General features: G+C 43.7%; 1 protein-coding gene and 1 long non-coding RNA gene across 6 annotated transcripts in view; one reads left to right on the top strand and one right to left on the bottom strand.

Annotated features, from left to right (window-relative positions):
* MAP4K4 (mitogen-activated protein kinase kinase kinase kinase 4) overlaps window positions 1–26,716 on the bottom strand; it is a 242,746-nt gene that overhangs the window by 136,539 nt on the left and 79,491 nt on the right. For all 4 annotated transcript variants that reach the window (XM_048857604.2, XM_048857623.2, XM_048857614.2 and 1 more), the window contains exon 3: window positions 2,142–2,198. In XM_048857604.2, coding sequence (XP_048713561.1) covers window positions 2,142–2,198 — 57 coding nt within the window. The remainder of the gene's footprint in view (window positions 1–2,141; window positions 2,199–26,716) is intronic.
* On the top strand, window positions 14,983–25,188 carry LOC125639865 (uncharacterized). 2 transcript variants are annotated; one of them, XR_012669243.1, is made up of 5 exons: window positions 14,983–15,082; window positions 18,462–18,539; window positions 18,988–19,070; window positions 20,770–21,019; window positions 24,836–25,188. It is a non-coding gene; the product is annotated as an uncharacterized LOC125639865 (long non-coding RNA). The 2 variants fall into 2 exon arrangements; XR_007357615.2 differs by lacking the exon at window positions 20,770–21,019.

Consider the following 26,716-nt stretch of genomic DNA (forward strand, 5'->3'; position numbering starts at 1 on the left):
CGACAAGCTCAATAGTAACGCTTTTACCAGCAAAACTAACACTGCTAGAGCTGTAGTACAGCAATCATACTGATCCCAATCCCTGCAGTTAAGTTTGTAAAACAGCTTCCATTCAAATCCCATTTTCACATATGCACCCACAGTTCTTTAACTCAGCAACCTCTGGAATTTACAAGTCCAGCTATGGAAGTAGTATGAGATTCTAAATATGAGAAACCCAATGTCTTCAGAGCAAAGAGCAGTAATGGAAGATGCTTAGCCCAACACTGAAGAATGTACAGCGTCTCTGTAACCTCCACAAACCTATTACATTGGAACAAAGAACTTACAAAGTCTATTGGGGAAGCCTGTGATACTTGCAAGCTCCAACAAGCTAGTATCTCAAAATTTTCTCCTCCCTTCCTTCTTCCCCCACACCCCCAACAGTCTAGGGCTGTTAAGTGAAAACAGTGTTTCTACAGTATTAAGGTTGCAAAATCAAGCACTCAAAAGAAGAAAAAATTCTATAGCTAAGGCATCTCCCCCTAACATTAACTCAGTCGCAATCTACATGACTAATTTTTTTCTACTGTTCTCCTTGTATAATGTAACCTTTCGATCCAAACTGCTAGTTATTAATGCATGCCATAAAAAGAGATCTAAGATGTGTAGCATAATCAAATTCAGGTTGTGGAAGAACCCTTAATTTTGTAATAACCTGATTTGTGAGTATTTGCTGCACTGATACTATCATCTGCCATTAAAGAGCACTCGCTCTAAGTCAACGCACCCTAGTATTCCCTACTTTGCCTACATGCTGACTATAGTGAATACAACCGTGCCCCTTCACAAAGGCAGCCTTAGACAATCTTACAGCTGAAAATTGATTTTTATTAGCCCGTTTTATGAAGAAAGCATGTCTAGCTCTTGGCAGACATAACAGCTTAACTTAAGATCAGCAGTCTCACTCTGATACAGAGATCCAGAGACATAACTGAAGTCCTATCAGTTAACATATCCCTGGCTGCTGCTTTATACATTTTTTAAATGGTTTAGCCATAAGGCTCTAATCCACCCTCCTGGGATCCTGTGTCCAAGGTAACACATCCAGTTGGGAGTGTGCACGCATGCATATGTCAAAACATAAAACGAGTAGCAATCTTCTTAACAAATTAATATGTCTAAGGTGTACATTTACTTGTAACATAATCGTTCCGCTGATTAAAGACTCTGCTTTGTGTACAACCCACCATGAGCTTTGATGCATTTTTTTTAAAAAATAACCATAGGAGATGAATGGGGTTGAGGACAATTGGATGCTTGGTTTGATGATGGGTTCTTCAGAGGCTGCTCAGCCAGTATAATGCTACCGAAACACATACAAAGATTTTGTCCAATTCTAAATCTGAAGTCTATGTGATAACTGCATATAGAATTCAATACAACACAAGTGCAATCTACAGAAAAAATCCTCTTTATTCTGATCTGTTTTAAATATTTTAATTAAAACTAATCTCCTTTTGAACAGAGAAAACTAAAGTTATTATATATGTACAGGTTTAAAAATAGACACATTTTTATTTTTTTTGGCTGGGTTAATTTCCCCTCTTTCCCATCTGAACTCCACAGTGAATCCCCCGAGTCAGTTACAACTACTACTTTACACAGCTGAATTCTGCCAGCAATCTGCTCATCATTCTAGCAGATGTTTCTGCTTTCAGGCCACTGGGAGCTTTATTGGACCCACTTCCTTTTCAGCCTAAAAAGGGTATAAAATGTATTCAAAAGTACTAGCGGAACTATGATCCTCCAGTTCCTGCCCCATGTGTCCCCCATAACCTTCTTCTTCTATAAAAGCAGAAGGTTGAAGTCACATTTAAAAATCAGTATCGTCATCGTTCTTTGAGAACTTTCTGCAAAGGAGACGCTCCTGATTCTGAGATACTTTGGGACCACCTGCAGCAACTCAAGCAAATGTCCCTCATGAACACAAAGCCACAGAAGGGCAGACTGTCTAGCAGGTCAGCTCCTGCAAACAGAAAGTGATCACTCTCACCTGAGAACTGCCATTAAAAAAAAGGGTTAAACCACTTACCAACTCCTATTGTTCAGGTTTTTTTTTTCCTATTTCTAAAAAGCGAAAGAATGTTTTCTTTGCTCACCTCAGTAACGTCCATGACTTTGATGGCTGCCAGTTGACCTGTTTTGACATGCCGACCCTGAAAAACAGAAAGAAGAGTCAGCACCGCCATTCCATTTAATCATTTAAACACACACAGAGTAGTACCCTTAAGACAAGATTTCCAGACAGTGGGTTTTCCCCATCCCGGCTTGCCTATTATCTTTCCTATTATTTCATGTTGAAGACAGGAGATAAATACTTTAGATAGCTAACCAAAAGAGTTTCATTTAAAAATACTTACAGAATCCATTGAGATAAATCACTTCTCATTAAAAGGATAATTAGCAAGATTGTCAAATTATAATTAAGCACAAAAGCAATGCATTTGCATTTACCATTCCTTTCCATTTTCTTTAGCATAATTCACACAATCTACATCTATCTCCCATAGCTAGGCAACTGACATTGTAGCCATGTTTATAAGGCAAACTACTCCAGATACTGTGCATTCTAAAAAGGTATCTTCGGAGCACACTTAGGTAAGGCAGAGATTCCTTCAGTATTCTGCATTTATATTTTGCTGTGAACTCTGAGAAACACTGTGTAAAACCATGCAAGTCAGACCACCACTGAAAGAGGACATTTTCTTAGACCTTATCTTCACTGCTTAAAAAACAGGTGGTTTGGGGGGAAGAGTTTACGGGGGGAGAAAAAAAACCCACACTATTATCTCACTGTAAAATCTTTAGTGGAGAGAGGCTCCTGCAGTGTTTTCCACAAGGTAGTCCAGCGAGGTCAGCACTATACCTTCGCATGGGGTTGACTTCTCCTTGTTTTCCTGGCAGTAACCCTGATGTGCCTATGTTTTTACACTGCAGTAGCTAATGTGCTTTAGTCATCCCACGGTATAACACACACTTGCCCCTCCCCCGCACCCTCCAAAATTCTCCACTTCTTCCATGTAGACCCCCATGCCTAGAACTCCACCCTCACAACCCAACCTGTTTTCACTTCCCTCAAGTCCACCCTAACATACATTTCTCTGAACCAGCCAACGAAGTCAAGTCATTTGTCCAACCTCAGACTTTCTTCTTACCCCCATTCCCCTCCAGATAAATACAGTTAAAAACACAAATCACAGAGGTCATCAGTCTCCCATGCTAGACTACACTGACCAGTCACACTGCCTCTTGTTAGAACCATTCCCTCTCCATAATTTGTAAACTTTTCAGGAGAGGAACCATGGCCAAGACTTTCAAAAGTAACCAGTAGCTTTGTTTGACTAATTTTGACACACCTGAATGAGGCCTTATTTTCTCAGTGACTTTCTGAAAATACAGACCTGGTAACCATCCCAAGCTTGGTACCCCAAAGTTGAAGCACCCCCAAAAAACTAGCCACTTTTGAGCCATGTACACCTAAGAGATGTTACCTATCAGTAGAGTGCCTAATATGTTGTTGGTGCCATAAATAAATAGTTCTAGTAATAGGAAGATTTTCTGTCTCCATTTTCATTTAGAACTTCGAAGAGCTGACCCACTCCTCTCCCAATGACCATTCCAACCCCTTTCTTAAAATACGTTACTGTGCTTATGCTACTGTCTGTTCCAAGCAGCTCCTTTGCTGCATCCATTTCTTTTAATATTTTTTTCACCTTAAATTAGTAATACAATCGCTTTTTCACTGAACTGGTTTGGGTATGAGAACAAAAGTAGAGCATCTGGATGCACGGAAGTACAGGCACAGACGTGTGCTGTAGGGAGTCAATAGCCACGTTACAATGCCTGTGTGTTTCTATGTCCCATGGCATCCTTTCAGCTGGTCTAGGAAGGACAGGTTAAAGTCAAGTCAGGGCTGGCTACTACATGTTAGGTTAGCCAACCTTGACCTAACTTTGACAAACCCTTTCAGTAAGCCCAGGAGGGGCCTAAACATCCTATCTCATGACAAGAGCCACTGGCCTGGTCCTTAAGGCTCAACAACACAGCTGCCTCCCTTAACCTGCTGCAGGGAAGGAAGAAATGTTGCAATAGACCCAGATAAACAGTGCTTCCCATCTCAGACTCTCCCTCTTCTTCACTGTGGATGGAGTTGACGCACCAAGAGTCCAGGAAGGTGTGGGGGAATGGAAATATGAAATGGTGGGTAGAGAGAAAAGACACTAAAGCTAAAAACAGAGGGGACAGAAGCCAGATCTGAAAAGGAATCTGAGTCAGAGAAAAGGGAGAAAATATTTTTTTAAAATAAATCAGAAGTTAATATTAACTCTGCAGGAAAAAACAAACTCTGGAAAAGTGAAGGAACAATATACCAAGACACATGGTAGACAAAAAGTTGCGCGGTTAGAAAGGAAAAGAATAAAGAAAATAACAAACGATACACAGGATGCCATTTATTTTCACGTAAAGTTTTCTTTATTTGCTGCTTTAAATCCATGAGCTACTGATGGCCTGGCCATTTCCAGAAAGAGATTTGAAATTATTCCCAGCCTTTGCCAAGAAGAGAAGACATTCCGCTCAGAGAGGTTAGCCCACTTTGGATGACTAGCACATATACTCAGTTCCTCTTGAAAAAGCTGTCCTTCCCCAACAGCTTCAAAAGATCCTGCTGGTCCCTCTGTTGCTCTTTGTCATCTTGAGGCCACAGCAGCTGCAGCAAAGTGTAGCTACAACTAACTTCACTCTCCTGATCCTTGGGAAGGGATAGAAACTGCTTTGCCACAAACCTCCTAAGGGACTGTAAAGCAGGGGAATTGCACACTGTGGGAAATGCAGGATTCCCAGCATCCCAGGCCAAATTTAAGCCCCAGTCACATTCACAATATTGTTAATCATTCCAGATACCTTCTTCATAATGTATGGAATACTTCAGATGCTCTGTATTTAAAGTACACCATGGGATTTCTCTGTATGACAAACAGATTTATGCATCAAAACCACAGCAACATTTTGAAGCATTTCTTTTCCTTTACAATATACGTTCAAAGGAAAAAGCAAGCGCTAAATCAAAATATAGGAATCGGCATGGCTTTTTTTGTTCACCTCTTTGCCTTCTCAAGAGCTCCCTTCCAGAACGTAGACTGTAGACTGCTAGTGTAACATTACCTGCTACATCAGGAAGTTTCTAGGTACTACTGTTCTGGAAAGTGCTCGTCAGATTACCATTGCCAGGTCTGGTTTTGGGAAGGCTCACAGAAGAGGTTCTTTTATAAAATTACTTAATATCAAAGAATTATAGATGTGAAGATGGAAGAAATCCAGATGAGCAGGATAGTACCCAGTTCCAAAGACACTTAAAGACTTGGGATTAAGGCCTCATCCACACAGCAGCTCTTTAGCACACGCATAACCTGTTACACTTACAGCTGGCAAAACCCACTGTTTCCACACTGCACACAGTAAATCACCATGGCACCATCCCTGCAAGCGGCCCAATGACGCATAGTTTGGTTCCTGTTCGACCCATGGCTATTTTGCTGTGCACCAAAGAACCCCTTAACGACTGCCACTGTAACCAACATCCTCTTCCTGTTGTGTGGTATGGGTGTGGGGGGGATGACGACAACCAGCCTACCCACCCCCAGAAACCTCCCCCAGCTGCAGGAAGCTCAGCATCCTCCCCTGCTTCCTGCCCCCATCACTCCTCAGCTGCAGGGAGAAGGGTCACTGTACAGGGAGCTCCTCCTCCATCCACCCAACCCCCGTGCATCTGGACCTCCCATGCCCAGACACCCCTGCCAAGCCTCAACCAGAACCCCCCTAGCCTTCCCCCACTGAACCTCAATCACTGCATCTGGAGGCACCCAGCCTCCAAACCCCCACTCCTGCACCCAGTCCACCCCCCAGAGCTCCCTGCACTCCAACCCCCACCCTGATGAACCTGAGCCCCCACCCACCCCATTGACCCCCAACTAGCTGCACCGACCCCCACCTCACCAAGCCCCACTCCCCCAGCACCCAGACCCCCCCTGCTGAGACCCCCACACTCAGAACCCTCGGCTGATTCCCAACCACTTTCACCTGGAAGCTCCTACAGAATCCCATTGCCCCTGCACACATACCCCCCAAACAAGCCTCTGTGCATCCAGATTCCCTCCAGACCCCACACTGAGCTGCCTGCACCCAGAATGTTTCACAGAGAATCCTCCCACCCCACACCTGGATCCCTCCCACACTAAGCCCCTCCACACTTGGATCCTGTCTGGTTGAGCCTGCCAGTCCCACACCTGGTGCACCTGGCACCGAGGGGCAGGGCCCCAAGGTGTTTCTGGGGCAGGCCCAGGCCTTGTGCTGTGTCAGGGTCAGGTGCAGCCTCACCACTGAGTCCATGACCCGAGGCTGGAGAGGCTGCAGGGTGATATCCCACCTTCATACAGCCAGTGGCCTCTGCTCCCCAATGCCATGATGGAGCCTCTGCATTTATTTATGGACAAATAAAACTTTTAAAATTCTGCAAAATTCTGCAATACTGTGTACAGAATTTTTCATTTTTTGGTGCAGAATGTCCTCAGGAGTAAAAAGGATCATTACTATTGTCTAGGTACCTGAATAACTCTCTGAGACTGCGAACGCTATCAATACTACTGCCTCTCTTAGGTGGAAAGGGGAGAGACTCCTTAAAAATTCCCATAGACACCAACACATATGGGATAATTACCCAGAAATAAAACATTAAAGCCAAGAACTCAGCATGAACACAAAATATGGGGTCAAGATGGCAGACACTCAGGTATAGGGACATATATTTAACAATGATAACTATAAGCAGTTAAGCCAACAGAGCCTCCAAGAGGTTACAAAATCACAGCTGTAGGTTTACTGTGGGTGGACCTTAATGATAAAGTCCTACACACAATTTCAGTCAATTTAGTTCACCGATTGAACTCTCCCACTTCCATGCACCTTACTGATTGCTGTTTTTGATGCACCTACTTCTGTCTTCTTGCTTTCACTTATTTATTTTAAAGCATTTGTTTCTCCTCCCCAAAAAGGAATTCAAGCATTTCTTTTTTTTAAAGACGACTACTCCACGATTTTATTTTTAAATCATCCATTCAGGGCTTAATGCAGAGCTAGGATGAGCAGGCCAATGGAGTTTCACCTACTCACGCCAAGTCTTAATCTAGCTGTATTTTTCTTCTCATGTTGTGGTCAGAAAGTTCATATACATATCAAGATCCAGGATAAAAAAATTGTGTTCTGATCACATATGCTTCACGGAAAGTGAAGCATACAACAACATTAACTGGATCACATGATGCCTAAGCATGTTCCCAACAGAGCATCAAAGCAGTCTGCAGTTTATTTCTCATCTCTGTGATGTTAAGATATACATACTTGAGAAAAAAAATTAAATATGCAGTCCTTAATAAGTTGCCAAGATATGCATAATGCTATAAATTCCAGCCCTACCTAAAATCTTCAAGTCAGGCAAAACATGTACACTGCATCTCCTTCTCCCCTCTCACCACACACAGCCAAGTTACCCAGTATATGTACATCAAGTAAGCTGCATTCATTACCCAACATATTGCTGTGCCTTCAGGGAGACTGTTCCTGGAATTCTGCTCCCCAGCCAAGTGGCAAGAACACGCAATATGAGGTGATGCTACTTATTACAGGTGGAAGGCAGCCCGCACTGCTCATAACTCACAGGGCTGGATTATCTTGTGCACCAGGTGCCATTAGCTTCTGAGAAAACCTAACCTATCTTCCATTGTGGAGATAACTATAGGGTGAGGAAGAAAGAGATTTAACTGAAAATGTACCTATAGTTCAACGTTTAACTGCTACAAGATATGCATAAGCAATAGACACTATCTAAACACATTATAAAGTGAACATTGTGGTTTCATTTTACTGGATTGCTTCCCTAAAGCAGTGCCCTTGTGCTAATCAGTTTTTCCATTATGTTTCTCATTTAGTGGATTCTGATATACAGAGTCCTAACAGCCTTGGGCAATATGCAGTGCTGCAATACTAGAGTATCACTCTACAGTATTCTAATGGTTGACGCCTTCAGGCAATGCTACTGTATTATTCCAATTTGTGCTTCCAATACAACTCCTCTGTCACGGATAGCAGCTCTCAGGTAGCCAACCTCATGCTGAGTACCTTAAACCTTACTCACTGAACACACAAAGACCTGCAAGGAGCCGCTTCTCACAGAAACATGGAATCTGCCCATGCAAAAAACCAAAAGCAAAGCCAAGGGCAGGTCAAAGTAAATGTAACTGGGGAGGGAGGGGGGGGGGAGAGAGAGAGAGTGTGTGTGTGTGTGTGTGTGTGTGTGTGTGTGTTTAGGAAAAAATTAAATAACCCTCATCTGTGGAAAAAATGAAACGGTCATAAGCAAGAACAAATAGTTACATTTCTAGTTAAAACAGTATTACTGCTAATGATTTGTACAGTACTTTACAGAGGAACTAATTAGCCCTCCTAACACCAGCTATGCAGATAAGTATTATCCCCATTTTACAGATTAAATGAGCATGAAAGTTCTCAAAAATTAGCAAACAACCAATGCTAGTACTAAGGCCTAGCAAATTACTTCAGAATCTGTACAAATAATGCAATTAAGCAGAGAAACAAGAAAAAAAGGTTTCAGAGTAGCAGCCATGTTAGTCTGTATTCGCAAAAAGAAAAGGAGTACTTGTGGCACCTTAGAGACTAACCAATTTATTTGAGCATAAGCTTTCGTGAGCTACAGCTCACTTCATCGGATGCATTCAGTGGAAAATACAGTGGGAAGATTTATATACACAGAGAACATGAAACAATGGGTGTTACCATACACACTGTAAGGAGAGTGATCAGATAAGGCAAGCTATTACCAGCAAGGGGGGGGGGGAGACCTTTTGTAGTGATAATCAAGGTGGGCCATTTCCAGCAGTTGACAAGGACATCTGAGGAATGGGGGGGAAGGGGGGGTAGAAACATGGGGAAATAGTTTACTTTGTGAAATGACCCATCCACTTCCAGTCTCTAGTCAAGCCTAAGTTAATTGTATCCAGTTTGCAAATTAATTCCAATTCAGCAGTCTCTCATTGGAGTCTGATTCTGAAGTTTTTTTGTTTTTGTTTTTTTGAAGAATTGCAACTTTTAGGTCTGTAATCAAGTGACCAAAGAGACTGAACTGTTCTCCGACTGGTTTTTGAATGTTATAATTCTTGACATCTGATTTGTGTCCATTTATTCTTTTACGTAGAGACTGTCCAGTTTGACCAACGTACATGGCAGAGGGGCATTGCTGGCACATGATGGCATATATCACATTGGTAGATGTGCAGGTGAACGAGCCTCTGATAGTGTGGCTGATGTGATTAGGCCCTATGATGGTGTCCCCTGAATAGATATGTGGACACAGTTGGCAACGGGCTTTGTTGCAAGGATAGGTTCCTGGGTTAGTGGTTCTGTTGTGTGGTGTGTGGTTGCTGGTCAGTATTTGCTTTAGGTTGGGGGGCTGTCTGTAAGCAAGGACTGGTCTGTCTCCCAGGATCTGAGAGAGTGATGGGTCGTCCTTCAGGATAGGTTGTAGATCCTTGATGATGCGTTGGATAGGTTTTAATTGAGGGCTGAAGGTGATGGCTAGTGGCGTTCTGTTATTTTCTTTGTTGGGCCTGTCCTGTACTAGGTGACTTCTGGGTACTCTTCTGGCTCTATCAATCTGTTTCTTCACTTCAGCAGGTGGATATTGTAGTTGTAAGGCGGCTTGATAGAGATCTTGTAGGTGTTTGTCTCTGTCTGAGGGGTTGGAGCAAATGCGGTTGTATCGTAGAGCTTGGCTGTAGACAATGGATCGTGTGGTGTGGTCTGGATGAAAGCTGGAGACATGTAGGTAGGAATAGCGGTCAGTAGGTTTCTGGTATAGGGTGGTGTTTATGTGACCATCACTTATTAGCACCATACTGTCCAGGAAGTGGATCTCTTGTGTGGACTGGTCCAGGCTGAGCTTGATGGTGGGATGGAAATTGTTGAAGTCATGGTGGAATTCCTCAAGGGCTTCTTTTCCATGGGTCCAGATGATGAAGATGTCATCAATGTAGCGCAAGTAGAGTAGGGGCATTAGGGGACGAGAGCTGAGGAAGCGTTGTTCTAAGTCAGCCATAAAGATGTTGGCATGCTGTGGGGCCATGCGGGTACCCATAGCAGTGCCGCTGATTTGAAGGTATACATTGTCCCCAAATGTAAAATAGTTATGGGTGAGTACAAAGTCACAAAGTTCAGCCACTAGGTTTGCCGTGACATTATCGGGGATACTGTTCCTGACGGCTTATAGTCAGTCCATCTTTGTGTGGAATGTTGGTGTAGAGAGCTTCTACATCCATAGTGTCCAGGATGGTGTTTTCAGGAAGATCACCGATGGATTGTAGTTTCCTCAGGAAGTCAGTGGTGTCTCGAAGATAGCTGGAAGTGCTGGTAGCGTAGGGCCTGAGGAGGGAGTCTACATAGCCAGACAATCCTGCTGAAAAAAAGGCTAAACCAAGTTCTCTTTTGTGAACTATATATGTTTTCTTCTGCCAACTGTATTTAAAAAACAGTATTAAATAATCAAAAGGAATGAAAAAAATAAATTATAGGCATAAGGACAGGGCAGGATTCTGTGTTGTGCCATTAACTCTTGACTTCAAAAAGCCTCAGAGCACAGAAGGCCGATGTACACCTATTCTTTACCTTGCTTTAGAAATTACTGATCCAATCTGCTGTATTAGGGAAACATGATGATAGCGTATTTGTGTATCGTGCCATGCCCTGGTCTCTGTTTGTGACCTACGAAAGGCAGACTGTCCGTATAAAGCTACCCTCGTAGTCCCATGTTTCCTATGACACCTTCACCATCTGAGGCACAGTATGGAAAGCAGCTCTGTGCTCCAATTTAGTGTTATTGTTTGTATTACGCTAGTATCTCCATTGCGGTAGGCACTGTTCTCACATAGTGAGAGAGGCAGTAGCCGACACGAAGAGATCGCTATCTAAACAGACAAGGCAGGAAAAAGATGGGAGGGGAACAGAGGCAGCAGCGTTCCAAAGGTGTCATAGTAGATCAGTAGCAGAGCTGGGAATAGATCCCCAGTCTCCTGACTCCTAAGGCAGTGCCCTATCCACCGGACCACACTGCCTCTCACAAGTCACCAAGCAGAATCGTTATTCATGTTATCTACTGCTAGGAGAGAATCAGAATCCTGAACCCGGGTTCTGGCAGATGGACCATCCCAGAAAGTTGTTTCTTGGATTTGCCCTCAGCAGCTTTTGTGTCCAAATCTTTGCTGTTCCTGTAGAGTAGATTTGCCCAGCAGGAGTCAAGAATGAAAACGGAGACTGACGTCAATTTCATTCTACTGGGAAAGCAGCATGTAGGTAAGTGACCCTGGAATTGGGGAAAGAGGACAGTGATGGGAAAAAAGGGATGAGGGATCTAGTGGCTGCACACTGAGACAGTGCTGGGCCCATTACTCCCCAGCCCTGTCAAGTAAAATGCTGAGGAGTGAGGACACACAGGCAACTCTGTGTGCTTTAAGGCTCTGTATTCAGCAACTCGAGAGCAGCAAAAATATACACCATTAGCAGGTGGAGTTTGCAGAATCCCTCTCTGCCAAACAGAAAGGGCTGATGAATGTTAGAATATTCAGCAACATCTGCAGCGAAGCTGCAACGCATTTTGCATGGTCCTACACCTTCAAACCATCTGGAAAGTGCAGCTAGATCAGAATGCACCTTCCCAGAAGGCAGGCCTGTACTCTGTGAGCGGCACTGGCCACTAGCTGAACTCTGGATGAAGTTTAACATCTCAGTTTTGCTCTATTTAAGTGTTTGGGGTCCTGCCAACTTCAGAAATCTCACGTGACTGGGGCACACAAGCCACCACATGAGGAAGGAAGGGGTTAATGGGCTACTAAAGCCCAAGTAACCCAACTTAAGGCACCTGGAGCAGGAAGCAGGCTTCCAGGGAGAGGCTTACAAACAAGAGCCCTGCTCAGCTGGAAGGGAACAGGCAAGGAGAGCAGATGCAGACCACTCACTGTTGTGGAGAAGGCTGGCTAGGGCCAGGGACTGGTGCCTAGCTGATCTCGTGGAAGAGAAGGCAGAATTTATGTTTACTTTGCTTCAGGCTCATTCTGGATTTTCAGAGTGCCTCGGAAGGAGTGGAACTGTAAGTGACGGAGCCAGAGGGCAACCCAGAAGACAATGGAGGGTGGGAAGAGCAGTCGGCAAACTGAGGCTGAGTGGCTGCTGCAGTCCATAATATGCCTTAAGGGAGCGCTCTGATCAGGAGGTACTGTAACACCTCCCGCCCCCATCCCATGACTCCATAATCAACTGAGGCACTTGAGCAACCAGCCCACTGATTTAAATGGGGGAGGCTGGCAGCAAACATTCTTAGTGAGGAGCCCCCTTTGGATTTCACTGCCTCCCTTTATCCACTAAAGCCCAGATGTAGTGACCTTCAGGAGACACGGTCCGTCTCACTTTCCCGGGATTCTACCAGGGGCAGGTCCATGCTCCCCCTCCCCCCACATCTCTGTCCTCTCGGAGAAGGTGCCCCACCCACTCCCCACCCCAACTGTTCTTTAGATACATGCTACTACTGTTTGTGCTTTTACATTTTTAAAAGTGTTCCTAGATAATCTGATAGGGTCAGGACTGAAAAAACTGGAATAAAATACCGGTAAGGGAACTCTCTCACCTCCCACATATGCGCACTTGGCTCAGTGCGCTACTAGCTTCCTCAAAGAGCGCTGGCCACAGCTTCCAGCAGAAAACTCATCTCTGTCCGTGCCACTCCCTGCTCTCACATTCAAATATGTCCTTCACCATATCTTTAAGAATTAACCATTTATTAAATCTTCTACTTCTAACACCGATTCATTCCTGCTGGCATGAATGTACAGTCTCTTTACACACTACAATCTATTGCAGACAACTATAATTAAAGACAGGCCTATAAACAGGATGAAGAACCACAGAAGCAGCATTTAGATCAAAATGAAAAACATGAGCCTACACATTCAGAATAACGTGGGCTACAGCCATTTAGGGCCCCATAAGTTTCACTGTGTTTGATGTCTATGTGCCCCTTTTTCATCCCAAAGCACTTTACTAATCTGTGTAGACCCCCACTATTGAAATGAAGATACTTCTGGGATGATGGCTGTAACCAATCTGACAAAGAAATACAGCATGGTCATGGAGAACAGGGAAATATAGCCAAGGACACCAGGGCAAACTGCTACTCCAACAAGAAGTGACACAGGAACTTAATTGATCAAACAGAGCAGACAGGAATAAATTTAAAGGTATTTTTCTAAAACATAGTGAGAGTCATGCTGTACTGAATATATCTACCTCACAACAAAGAAAGGTTGAATCCAACCAGCTAGTTCAAAATATCCTCACTCAGACTGGGGGAGAAAAGGGTGAAGGGCACTTCTCCAAGGAAGAAAGATCTGCCCACGTGACTCACCAGAATCAGGTGCTATTCAGAGTAGTTTGTGTAGATATTCAAAGTATGATCATGGAGCTCCCTGAGCTCTTTGATCTTGGCTCTCTTTGGTGGGACTCTAATATACCCAAGAGCTCCGCCAGACTCCTTGCCCTTGGCCCCTTCTTGGTTCAGGAAAAAAGTAAATGGTAGTGTATCCCAATCACCATCCACTTGTGGCAGATTTGTGACCCTCTCTGTTTTTGTTTTTTAAAAGACTGAAATAACATTGACATTTACATCACTACCACCAGACACGCAAGTTCACTCCTCCCTCAGATAAATGGAGCATCTTTTGTTTCAGGCTCTCTGCAGACAAACATTTGCGCTGTGGCTACACTAAGCTCATATTTTTGAGATTTTCTTTGCAACCCTAACAGCTGCAGATTTACCTTCAAAAAACAAATAAAAACAGATTCTGAAGAACAAGATACTAGCTTCAAACTGATACTGGTATGGGGTATCAACATGTACACACTGTTTCCAAGGCATAGGCATAGATGGCATGCAAGCCAGCCTCAACCCAGCTTAGGACAAAAGCATTAGATTTAAGCAACAAGTATAAAGTGCATTAAAAAAAAAACCAAACTAGAACTGCCGTTTTCCTTCAAAAATCCACCACGCTTGCTACGTTCACGTACACAGGGCTGTTTTGAAAAGTGTTGAGTTCTCCTGGGACACTTCAGTGCCAAAGTTCTTTGGCCAAAGGAAAAAAGATCCTTTTCTTAAACCATGAGAGAGGGAAAGTGAGCATATGCACATGCAAACCTTGGTTCATTTGTTCTACAATCAAGAAAGCAATGGTTACAGCTGCTGGACTGGCACTGGACAAGGTAACAGAACTCAAATCAGAGAGCACGGCAGCTATGTGGCTTTAAATAACACCAACATGCATGTACAACAGCAATGAGGGAAAACAAAACAGTGTTATGATCAGAATGCTGCAATGATCCTTGAAAGCACAGCAAGTGAAAGTATACATCACTGGCTGGCATTAGGCAGGCAGTGAAAGCATACATGATCGTCCAAGAGTTTGAAGGTTCACAACTAACCATTATTGGGCTAACCCTTTCAATGCCATCAGCTGCTGCTGCTGACACACTAGTACATGTACAGCTATAATGCTTTGGGACTAGAAGACAAAAAAGAAGAAGAAGAAGAAGAAGAAGATCACAACAGAGTTCTGCAGTACTGAGCTGTAACCAATAAGGCACGTAAAGGGTTAATGAAATGACTATCCATTTTTAGTTCTGAATACCACCAACAGACGGAGTTCTTTCACACAGCTATTTTGGAAACCTTCACAACCCATCCAAGTTCTCCCTCAAAAAGAGGGAAAGAGGGGGAGGGGAGAAAAGCAGCCTCATTCAGACTAGCCAGCAAAGAAGGGGCTTACATGCTGCAACATTCAGAATTAAAGCAGGCTGCTGGAAATCCCTCTTCAGACCAGTTGGAGCAGGGACACTAACAGACCTGTTTTAAGAACGGAGTTGCACACATGAGGTATAACAGAATATACTAATCGTACTTGGGAGAAATATCACTTATGAGTCAAGTATAATGTAGATTAACTATATTAAGGAGGGCAGGACGGGGCTGATTTCAATGGAACCAACACAACATGCAGGTTGTACAGATCCTCCCTATGTCTTTCCTTTCCTCTTCTGCTCCCCTCACTTTGGTCTGTTTATGATCCTCACTTTTATCCTATCTAATTTAGATTGCATGCTCTTTGGGGTCTGAAGCATGTGTGGTCTTGGTTTTGTGAAGCACCTAGCACATTCTCGAGCATATGGCAAAAAGTAATCAAAGAACACAGGGGGTAATTTACTTACTGATTACAAATGAATCCAAGAAAAAGAACAGCAGCCTAAAAAACTGCACAATAGCTTTCATGTTATACAGTCGTCTTATGTAGAATATTGGGTGGAATCAAGCTTTTGTGATCCAACCCAAATGATAGTCAAGTAGTATAATAACCAGAATTGTGTTGAGCTTGCCCTTTCTTCCCATCCCCTTTTTTGTCTAAGTAAATTATGGAATTGGAGTCTTCCAAGGTAAGATTTTGTTGTTCACAAGTATGGCAAAGAAAGGGTTATTTGTGCAGGCTGGAGTTCTGAGTCAGATTCTAGTGCTGACAATGCAGAAAGAATTTCTGAGATCTGAAAATATACTGTAGGAAGGTTCGGAGATAGTTCATGTGGACACAAAGCTGTTTACGGGTGACTCTGTCCATTTGCCAAGTTTTCAAGGACAAGGTGTTTTGTTTCACAATCTCAGATGTACTTGGCAAGAAATCAGATATACTTGGGAACAGATTTTATATTGCAAATTGTGGTTTAATTAAAAATATGCAACTTTAGGCTAAATATGTGTTTTGCATTTTACAACCAAGTTTACAAAACATTAAATCTTCTCCCCTTAACAGTTAGCTGTTAGACACTCTGTCATCTTATAAAATGCAGAGGCCCAATGCACAACATTTCACCCCAAATGACTCCCTTTTGCAGAAAGCTAATCCCAGTTATGATTCATTATTCAGCTGATTCTACAGTGCAGTTTAACTTTTGCATGTGAAAGTGGAACACAGTGCAGGGAACAGATTGCTTTAACGATTCATCTTTGTCAGGTGGGCTATTTCTTGTCTCTCTCTCCTATTACTCACTGAGGTGTGTATTCTACAGCGTCAAGTTGATAGACAATTCTTAAGAGCCATTACACACAGCATAGCACTCATCCGACTGTGATATTTTTTCCCCACATATCGCATGCCCTGAATGCTGTGTGACACAGGCATTTGTATGCATTTCAGTTCCAGTATTAACCAGATTGGCTGCCTACCCCATAGTAACTAGCTGTGACTGAGAAGTGGTGAGTTTCTCTCATGTTTTGTAGGTAAACTGAAGAAGTACCTTAAAGCATCTACCTGTCTTTATGCTTTCTGGCTTTGGGCTTTTCATATTAACCTTATTTCTTCTGTTTATCTTGTAAAACTGGAGGAGTAACAACTAGACTGGATTTTCATTATGCATTATCAACTGCTTAGAGTGATTTCCAAGTTCTGCAATTAGTGTAAATAGTAAAGAGAGGAGGGGCATGGGTGACAAGGGGTAGGTGTGAAATCATGGTAAAAATAAAGTTGACATGAAAACAATTTATCAAGTCTGATTACCCTGTTCTCTTCAGCTACATAGTTGCTCTGGGATGGCATAAATGAAAACACTCTTGTTTTTCAAGTAAGGAAAAATTATTTCAGTTGAAAAGGATTTGTGGGATTTCTGTCCCAAATTTGTAAGCCTTCTATAACTACATCTGGTGTACATTTCAGACCTCTTTATATTCAGTCATAGCAATTGCACTACAGCAAAAATGAAATCTCCTATCACTACTGTTGCACACAAGGATATTACTCATCTTCTAACGTGATGCTGAACACAGTTATGGACCACAATCACTACTTTGGAGGAGAGTCGTCACATATAAGCTCGGGCATCAGATGTACAAAATAGATAGTTTTAAAGTGATGGCCATGAATAATTTAGTCAGCTACAGCAATATGAACATTCACCATTGCCTTGGACTCCTTACTGGGCTTGACAGATCTGGTTATTTGCAACAGCACAAACAAAACCAGCTCCCCCTTCCAGCTCAACAGTCAGAATGGCTAATGAAGTGTAGTAGCAATGGGCATTCTGGGTAAAACTAATGTTGTTCACCATGATAGTTTGACAGTAAGTGACTGCAAATGCCAGTCATACAGTAAATGAACACTGAAAACCAGCATTCAATTGTGGAGAATGATTCCCACATTTCATAATTGATTGTATTGATTAAAGCCGGGGAACTTATCCCAGCACAATCATTCATCAAACCTATTAACATTGCACCACTGCACAGACAATAATAGACACAGAAGGGTGGAGGCAGAGGAGAGGTGGGAGAATAGCACACAGGCTAACTGAGCCTTCTGTAAGGGAGAAAGGCAACCAGAGCAGACTTCCATTACTCTGTCGCTGAGGGAGCTGGGGCATAATATGGGTGATGGAGAGAAACTGGGGGTGCAGTCAACAGAAGCGGGGGAACAGTGTTAGTAAAGGGAAGCAGGGCCCTCTGGGAACCAAGTGCAGCAAGCCACCCTAGTTGAAGACAACCAAACTAGGAAAAGGCAAGCCAATGGACCAACCCACATAATAAATACATAGTCCAGCCACCCCTAGGCCCATCAAACTATGTCCAAGAGACACAGGTATGGGAACAAGCGAGTGTGAGGTTCTATTAAAGTTCAGAGAAAACACTTAACTCAAAGCAGTACATGTTCACTGTCTAGCTAAAATATTCTTGTCAGTCATTTGGTCTACAGCTAAGAAGAGGAGGTTACTTACCTATAACTGTAGGTTCTTTGAAGTGTGATCCCTATCTGTATTCCACTGGGAGTTTACACATGAGTACCATGCGTCCGGAGCCAGAGAATTTGAAAGTAGCAGTGTTTGTTGGTCCACGCACACACCCTTGCTTCGCCTCATAGGGCTTGTCTTCACTACCGGCTAAATCGGCGCTGCTCCAATTGATGCAGCAGCATCAATTTAGTGGGTCTGGTGAAGACCTCCTAAGTCAATGGCAGAGCACTCTCCCATTGACTACAGTACTCCACCTCCCCGAGAAGCGACAGCTATCTCGATGGGAGAGCATCGCCTGTAGACATACCGCAGTGTCAACACCGTGGTAAGTCGACTTAAGCTACGCCTATTTAAATTACGTAACTAACATAACTTAGATTGACTTACCTCGTTAGTGTAGACGAGGCCATAGTTTTGTCTGAGGTGATAAAAGGTGGGGCAGGCCGACCACATCTCCAGTTTCTTCTCCACTGCAAATCCAACAGATCCGCAGAAGAGGAGCAGAAGGGCAGGAAGTAGAATACAAAGAGGGACCACACATCTTGAAGAACCTCCAGTTACAGGTAAGTAACCTCCTCTCCTATCTTCGAGTGATGGTCCCTACTGTATTTCTCTGAGGGTGATTAACAAGCAGTACCTAATTTTGAGGTGGTGCAAGGAGGACAAGAGAATGGTTGAGCGGAGGACAGCTGTGCCGAACGAGGCATCCGCTGCAGAGTTCTGTGCCAAGGCATAATGTGTAGCAAAGGTATCTACCAAACTCCACATGGCCACCCACCATATGTCCCTCGGCGGCACATCACAGAGGGTGGCCCTGGGGGATGCCTGGGCTCACGTGGAATGGACCCTCATCCCAAAGGGTGGAAACAGTCCTGACAGCTGATAGCATAGGGTAATGCACCCAGAAATCCATTTGGAGATTCTCTATGGGGAAACTGCCTATCCCTTAGCTCTCTCTGCTACTGCAATAAACAATTTGGGAGACTTTCTGATCGATCTTGTCCTCTGCAGGCAGATGGCCCAGGCCTGGGGGATGTTGAGGGAGTGAAGATATCGTCCCTCTGTCAAGGCGTGAGGCTTTGGGAAGAAAGAAGGTAAGAGAATGGGTTGTTTGAGATGAAACAGAGACGATCTTTGCTAGAAACTTAAGATGTAGGCGCAGGGAGATTATCTTTATGGAAAGTGGTGAAAGGGGGTCCGCCCTCATGGCCTCAAGTTCACCTACCCCTTCTCGCCAAAGTGATAGCCACAAGGAAGGCGACTGTCACTGAAAGGAGGGACATAGAGCATGATGCCAGCGGCTCTAAGGGTTATTTCATCAGTGCCAATAGAACAACGTTGAAGTCCCAATGGGAAGCAATCGACTGGTGGAAAAGTTCTGAGGAGGCCATTCCAAAACCTAGTAGTCAATGGATATGTAAAATATGGAGTGTCCTTCCCTGGGAAGGTGGAAGGCACTAATTGCTGCTATGTGGACGGACGGACAGAGAGAGAGTTTAGGGTGAGCCTGGACATCTTTTAGGACAGGAAGTAATCCAAAAGAAGGGGAATCTCCACTTCCTCTGGGGAAAGCTATTTCTGTTGGGCCTAAGATGTGATGCATTTCCACTTAGCCCACTAGGAACGCCTACTGGACTCTTTCCTACTGCTCAGTAAGATATTTTATACTTCCAGCCAGCACTCTCGTTCTAGAGAAGATTCCATCCAAATACCATGCTCTGAGGTGAAGCATCTGTGGATTGGGATGTCTGATCCTGCAGTTGTGATGCATTAGTAGGTTGGGTAAAGTGGGAATGGGAAGGGGGGATGGGCTGACATGCAGAGAAGGTTGCTGTGGCCAGAATAGGGCAATACAGATGACGGTGGCTCTTTCCTTCCAGATCTTGTGGAGTACTCATGGCAGAAGATGGGCGGGAGGGTGTAGATGTAGTTGATCTGCTCTGAGAGCATTGCACTGAGAGTCGGGACCGATTCCCCCTCTGGAGCAGCATGTTCTGCATTTGTGGTTGGTGTGGGAGATGAAAAGGTCTCTGGTCAGAGTCCTCCAGTGGTGGGCGGTAGAATTTCCGCTTAGATGCAGGTGCGTAGCTACCCAGTGATCAAAGTGTGGCTCTTGAATCCTTGAGGATGTGGAGAGACTCTTCGGTTTTCTGGTTAAAAAGATGTGATTCATCAAAAGTTGGTATTTTGTACCTCCCTGAGGAAACCAGATGAATGAAGCCACTATTCCCTCCGCGTGACAATGCTCATAGCCAACAAGCACGATGAGGTGTCTGCTGCATCTACAGGCAATTGAAGCACTCTCGTTGCCACCAATTTCCCTTCCTCTAGAATAGACTGGAACCAGGCTTTATCTTGTTGCAGCAGCTTTTCAGTAAAGTCCTCTAGTGTACCATAGTTTAGGAAGTCATATGTGGCCAACGAGTCTTCGTAGTTCGAAATCCAGAACTAGAGGCTAGCTGACGAGAAGACCTTGCATCCCAGAAGGTCCAATCATTTACCCTCCTTAACAGCTGGGGTTCGACCAAAGTGGTTGCTATCTGTACTGTTCAGTTGCTGCTTGTGCCCCAAGGGAATTGGGTAGGGCATATGAGTGAATAAACTCAGACCCCTTAGCTGGTACACAGTATCTCTATCCTGCCCCCTTGGGGATACGCATGCACGTGGCCAGACCATGCCAAACTGTTTGAGCTGGCTGGAGAATGGCATCGTTTATTGGCAGAACAACCCTACTCGGTACTGAGGAATGAAGGATGTCCAGGAGCTGATGCAGCTTGCCTTGTACTTCTCCAGGGGCATATGGAGTTTGTCCATTATCCTTCGCAGGAGATCTTGGAACTGCCGAAAGTCATCCAGAGGCAAGGGGGAAGCCAAAGTCACTGCAGCGTCCGGAGAGGATGATGGAAAATGCTCTTGGTCTGGCGGTTTCGTTGGAACCAGACTGAGCAGTTCTTCCTCCATAACTGGTTTGGAGTGTTTGCTCAAGGGTGCTCTAGATGTGGATAGAGGCAAAGCCTCCCCTGCGGAATGAGTGGGTTCCAAGGTGAGTAATGGGTCCAGAATCCCCAACAGAGCCAGCACAATGGATCCAGCAGCTGCTGCAGAGGGTCCCAGGGCATAGTAAACCAGTAGCTTCTCTGCAGTTGGAGAAAAGGGTACTGCCACAATGTTGATGGTCTTTTGGGGTATTCAGCTTGTGGTAGGCGGGGGATGGGTAGCCCCTGAACTTCCTCCAAAGACAAAAACTCAGATCCCAGTTCCAATGGTGGCACTGTTAGAGCCCATGGAATCATGTAACCAGTGTAAGATATGGCGAAGCATGTCCTGACTGCAGTATGTCCTGGGTGGGAGAGCTCACCTCCCTAGATGTAGATGGTAGTGGAAGATCTTGGTTCTCTCAAGGCAGTTTATGTGGCTCTGGCGCTTTTTCCAATCTCCCCAACATTAATCGTAGTCGTTCTGGAGCCAGAACCGATGCCAGAGCAGAGGATTTCCCTGGAACCAATGGATCCCGTTCTGACCTTACACCCCATATTCTTCATAGAAATATAGTTATGATATGAATATTGCATAACTAAGATATACTTTATGCAAGATGGCACATGTAATATATCATTGGAAAGATGATGATTTACTGAATGCAAATATCCAATTTGTATGCATGTATCATTTCTGTATCTGAAGTTCAGAATATTGACTATGTAACAATTACAACTGTGTGTGTACTTGGTGAAACGCCCACCAGACAGTAAGCAATCAGCCTTAATGGGCCATTAGAAAAAGACAGGTTTCAGAGGAACAGCCGTGTTAGTCTGTATTCGCAAAAAGAAAAGGAGTACTTGTGGCACCTTAGAGACTAACCAATTTATTTGAGCATGAGCTTTCGTGAGCCACAGCTCACTTCATCAGATGTGTCTGATGAAGTGAGCTGTGGCTCACGAAAGCTCATGCTCAAATAAATTGGTTAGTCTCTAAGGTGCCACAAGTACTCCTTTTCTTTTTAGAAAAAGACAATGAGTCTTTGGAGATGTGGATCTCCCATCTGCCTGGAGTTCCTTCCTGTGGATATTGAAAATAAACCTGGTTTCATAGTTCCTTTGACACTGAAAGGTCAGCGATAAAACCACCTAATACAAAATCCCACCTTGGACACTGCTGGTGCTTTTCCTCTGCAGAGGGATGGGGATCAAACAAAGGTTTCCCGCCTTAGGTAAATCCTTTTTAAGGCTGGGGAGGGGGTTAATCTAGACTCTTCTCCATTGCCTACCCAAGAAGAAAGGCTGCTGAAAGTACCAGGAGGGACAAAGGAACTAACCTGAGGGGAAAACAGGGGTGAATCCAGACTGAGAGAAGGGTCCAGTCTGTAAGAAGAAATAACTGGAACTCTAAGATACAGAAACTCTACAAATTGCTTAAAATAACATTTAGGGTAAGAAATTACTTATTGAAACCAGTCTCTTTAAGATCTTAAGCTTAGTACGCATGTTTTGTTTTATTTGCTTAGTAATCTGTTTTGTTCAGTTTGCTATCCCTTATAATCGCTTAAAATCTGCCTTTTATAGTTAGTGTTTAGTTTATTATTAAACCCAGTTTGTGTAATTTCTAACAGGGGGGAAAGAACTTGTGCGTATTTCTCTTCACATTGAGGGAGAGGGTGAATTTTTATGAGCTTGCGCTATGCAGATCTTTCTATACAGCGCAAGACAGTATTATTTTGGGTTTATTCCCCAAAAGGAGTGTGCACGTGAGTCCTGGGTGAATCCTCTCGCACAGAGCTGACTTCAGTCTGTGTCTGCAGCTGGGTGTGGCCCTACCTGTGTGTGCGCGCGCTGCAGGAGTCCGGGGAGCCTAATTCAGCAGAACAGGGAGAGGGAATCCAGGCTGGTGGAGCAGGAGGGGCTCAGTGAAATCCCAGTACATCAGGTGGCATCCCAGAAGGGGGGTCTAACTCATCACACCCGTGTCTTAAGGGAGGCCAACATTGATAGTATTCATGGCTTGGAGCCCGATACAGGCAGAGCCACCAGTCTGTGCAGTTTTCTGTCATGCTTGTGTGTTTTGGAGCACGCTGCCTCTCCAGAGCTGAAACTCATGGAAGATGCATCACCCTTCTTCAATTTGGAGGAAGACTTACTGCCATGCTTATGTGCATGCTTCTTTACCTCCCATCTAGGCCCCAGCATAGGATCCACAGCAGTGGTACGGCCGGAACCAGACTCCAACCCCATAGCCAGAGGCACACACCTGGCTGTCTCAGGCCGATGCACAGGGTGGGGTTCTCCAACCTGGGTCTGAATGAGGCCTCATGGCAACTTCCATGAGGTGCTTCTTAAGGTAGAGAGCCCGACATGTACACAAATGCAAGATGTCTAAATACTAGGATGGATGAACCTGAGTGCCTGGTGCTAAATGAGGATGTTGATATAACAGGCATCACAGAAACTTGCTGGAACAATGATAATTTATGGGACATGGTAATACCAGGGTATAAAATACATAGGAATGATAGAGTAGGTTGTGCTGGTGGGGAAGTGGCGGCACTATATGTGAGAGAAAGCATAGAGTCAAATATATGGTAAAAATCTGAAATGAATCAAACAGCACCATAGAATCTCTATGGACAGAAATTCCATGTTTGAATAGGAAGAGTATAGCAGTGGGACTCTACCACCAATCACCTGACCAGGATGGTGATTGGGAAATCACTGGGAGATTAGAGAGGCTGCAAAACCAGGAAACCCAATAATAATGGGGGATTTCAACTATCCCCATAATGACTGGGTACATGTCACCTTAGGATGAGATGAACATATCTAGATACCATGAATAACTGCTTCTTGGAGCAGCTAGTCCTGGAACCCAACAGGGGAGAGACAATTCTTGATTTAGTCCTAACTGGTGCCTGGGATCTGGTCCAAGAGGTGAATATAGCTGAACTCTCAGTAATAGCAACCATAATGTAATTAAATTTAATGCCCATGTGGGGGGAAGGGGAGAGGAAGGGTGGTTGACTACCACAGTAGCATTTAACTTCAAAAAGGGGAGCTACACAAAAATGAGGAGGCTAGTTGAATGGAAACTAAAAGGAACAGTCACAATACTTGCTTGCAAGCTGCATGGAGACCTTTAAAAAATATCACAATAAAGGCTCAAACTATATGTATACGCCCCCTTCCTCCAAAATGCCACCATGTCTGAAGAACAGAGTATTTAAAAATTGGAAGTCAAATCCTACTGAGGAAAATAGAAAGGAACATAACGTCTGGCAAGTCAAGTGTAAAAAGTATAATTAGGCAGGCCAAAAAAGAATTTGAAGAGCAACTAGCAAAAGAGACACAAACTACCAGCAATTTTTTTTTTTTTTTTTAAAGTACATCAGGCCTGCTAAACCCAGGGTTGTGAGTTCAATCCTTGAGGGGGCCATTTAGGGATCTGGGGCAAAAATTGAGGATTGGTCCTGCTTTGAGCAGGGGGTTGGACAAGATGATCTCCTGAGGTCCCTTCCAACTCTGATATTCTATGATTCTATGATTCTCATGTACAGTTGAGGAAGCACTGGCAGATACTGCACGTGGATGAAATGTGGGCTTCTCCCAAGCAGTAGAGGCAGCTTTGATGTTTGTTGCTCATCGAGAAGGAACGTGGGCAGGAGGCGCAAGTTTTAAATCCTGAAGTGTTCAGCATAGTCCAGTACCTGCTCCTAGGCACAGGGGGTGGGCAGTGAGGTAACGAGTAAACAGATTCCCCCTAAGTCTCAGTTCTACTCCAAATACTACTAAAAAGGAAAAAGTATGTTAAAACAGTAAAAATGGCAAATGCTGCAAGAAAAGCTAACTGTATACAACTATACACTTTTAAGGTGGATCACACATGAGAGGACACCAGTAGCTCTGACTCAGACCATGAGGCGGTGAGAAAGAACTGAGGGCACAGGCGGTCCACACAACCCTTCATCACCTCTGATGAAACCATGAGGCAAAGCAAGGGCGCACACGCAGATCAACGCAGATCACACGCAGATCAAGTGGTCAGCTGTCATTCCATATAGCCTTGGCCCTTTAAAGTTTCAACATCTGCCTGGCTGGATCCAAGACTGACTTCACTTTTCTTTCCCAACTTCAAAAATTACTCCATGTCTCTAACTTATTTTACTACCAGAAAGCTAAAAGCCAGACCAACACCTCATTTGCTTTGTCAATAGATGAAGCATTTGCCCCTCCTGAATGTGAAATAAAAAGTCTGATTCCACAAACTAAAAGTCCAGTTTTTCTATTCTATTTATTTTCTATTATGCATGGTAGAGATCTGTTCTAATGGTAGCTAAAGAGGAGAAGCAACTGAAAGCTACGGCAAAAAAAATATCTGTTTCTCTTTTGGTGTTCACAACAGAAAAAGATCGGTTTCAAAAAGAGGCTTTTTACTATCACAGAGGGGAAATATTTTTTTTAAATGTGACTAATCAAAAATTTGTCTGTTCTTCCAATATTAAATTGTTAATCACAAAGTTTATAACCCCGACAACAAAGCATACAAAATCCTGAAGCCACAACCAAACTGAAATTCTTACCATCTCTTTACCCCCTCTTCACATTTCATTTCATGTCCCTTTTAGGCAGTAATTATTTTTAAACAAACATGAAAATGAACAAAAAGCTTTCGATCTTTTGAAGGAGCATTTGATCGTTCACCCTTGACAAGACTTTCCGAGCGCGCATGCTAGCTAACTGCATAAGACAACTTTGGGAAATGTTGACACAGGAGCTACGACTCATGTTGACCACCACATGGTACTTTGTCAAAACGTTACAAGTAGAACCTTAATGGCTGATTCAGTGATTTATTGCACCAACTGCAGCTGCTAGGATTAAGAGCACAGACTTCCAATTAAAAACCATGGTACTAATCTGTCAATCATAATGCCACTGCATCCCTTTTGATTCTGCCATCCCCATATCTCAACCACACACAGGGGAAAAAAAAAAAAAAGTAATGAACATGCTAAGAGCTATTTCATAACTTTCATTAAGCTGAATTTCTAGGTCTTCAGAAGTAGCTCTTTACCCGGACCAAATTTCTGAGACATCATATTCCTGTTTGCTCTCATGTGTGGGTCTCTCCTAAGTTACTGTGCTCTGAAGTTGGGTAAGAAGCAATTACTTTATTTTTCAATTGTAACAAAATTTGGATTTCTTAGAAGTTTAGACTTCTTTAAAACTTTCATTTAAATTTACCATCGCTTGTCTCAATGTTTGAATGTTATTTATGAATTACAATAACCATATGATCAAATTGAAAAAAGTCAGTTCGGTATGTTGGAATTGATTGCTCGATTATACAGTGCATACCTATGAAATTTTTGTCACAGCAGAATTCATGACTGGCTCGCAACAGGCCTGACTTTCAAAATACTATCATGTGTAGTACTTGCAAATGTGAGCAGTCTCACAGAAACCTATGGGACCAGTTGCAGTGCTGAGTACTACATTCAGCTGCAAGTGTTTACAAAAATAGGCCCTGTTTTATTGGACACTATCAACACAGCTGGAAACTTCACACTGGATTATTGTATGGCTACTGGTATTCTCTTAAACTCAATATTTTAAGGCCAAATTCTGCCCCCACCACCCTCCATTACCTACACAGGTGCAAAGAATTTTACTGAAATGCAAGGAGTCCATACCCTCTGCATACACATTGCTGTGTTCCCTGCGGAGACCTATGCCCAGGGGTGGTTCGGTGG

Source organism: Caretta caretta, chromosome 1 (genome assembly GCF_965140235.1).
Source record: "Caretta caretta isolate rCarCar2 chromosome 1, rCarCar1.hap1, whole genome shotgun sequence".
Taxonomy (NCBI): domain Eukaryota; kingdom Metazoa; phylum Chordata; order Testudines; family Cheloniidae; genus Caretta; species Caretta caretta.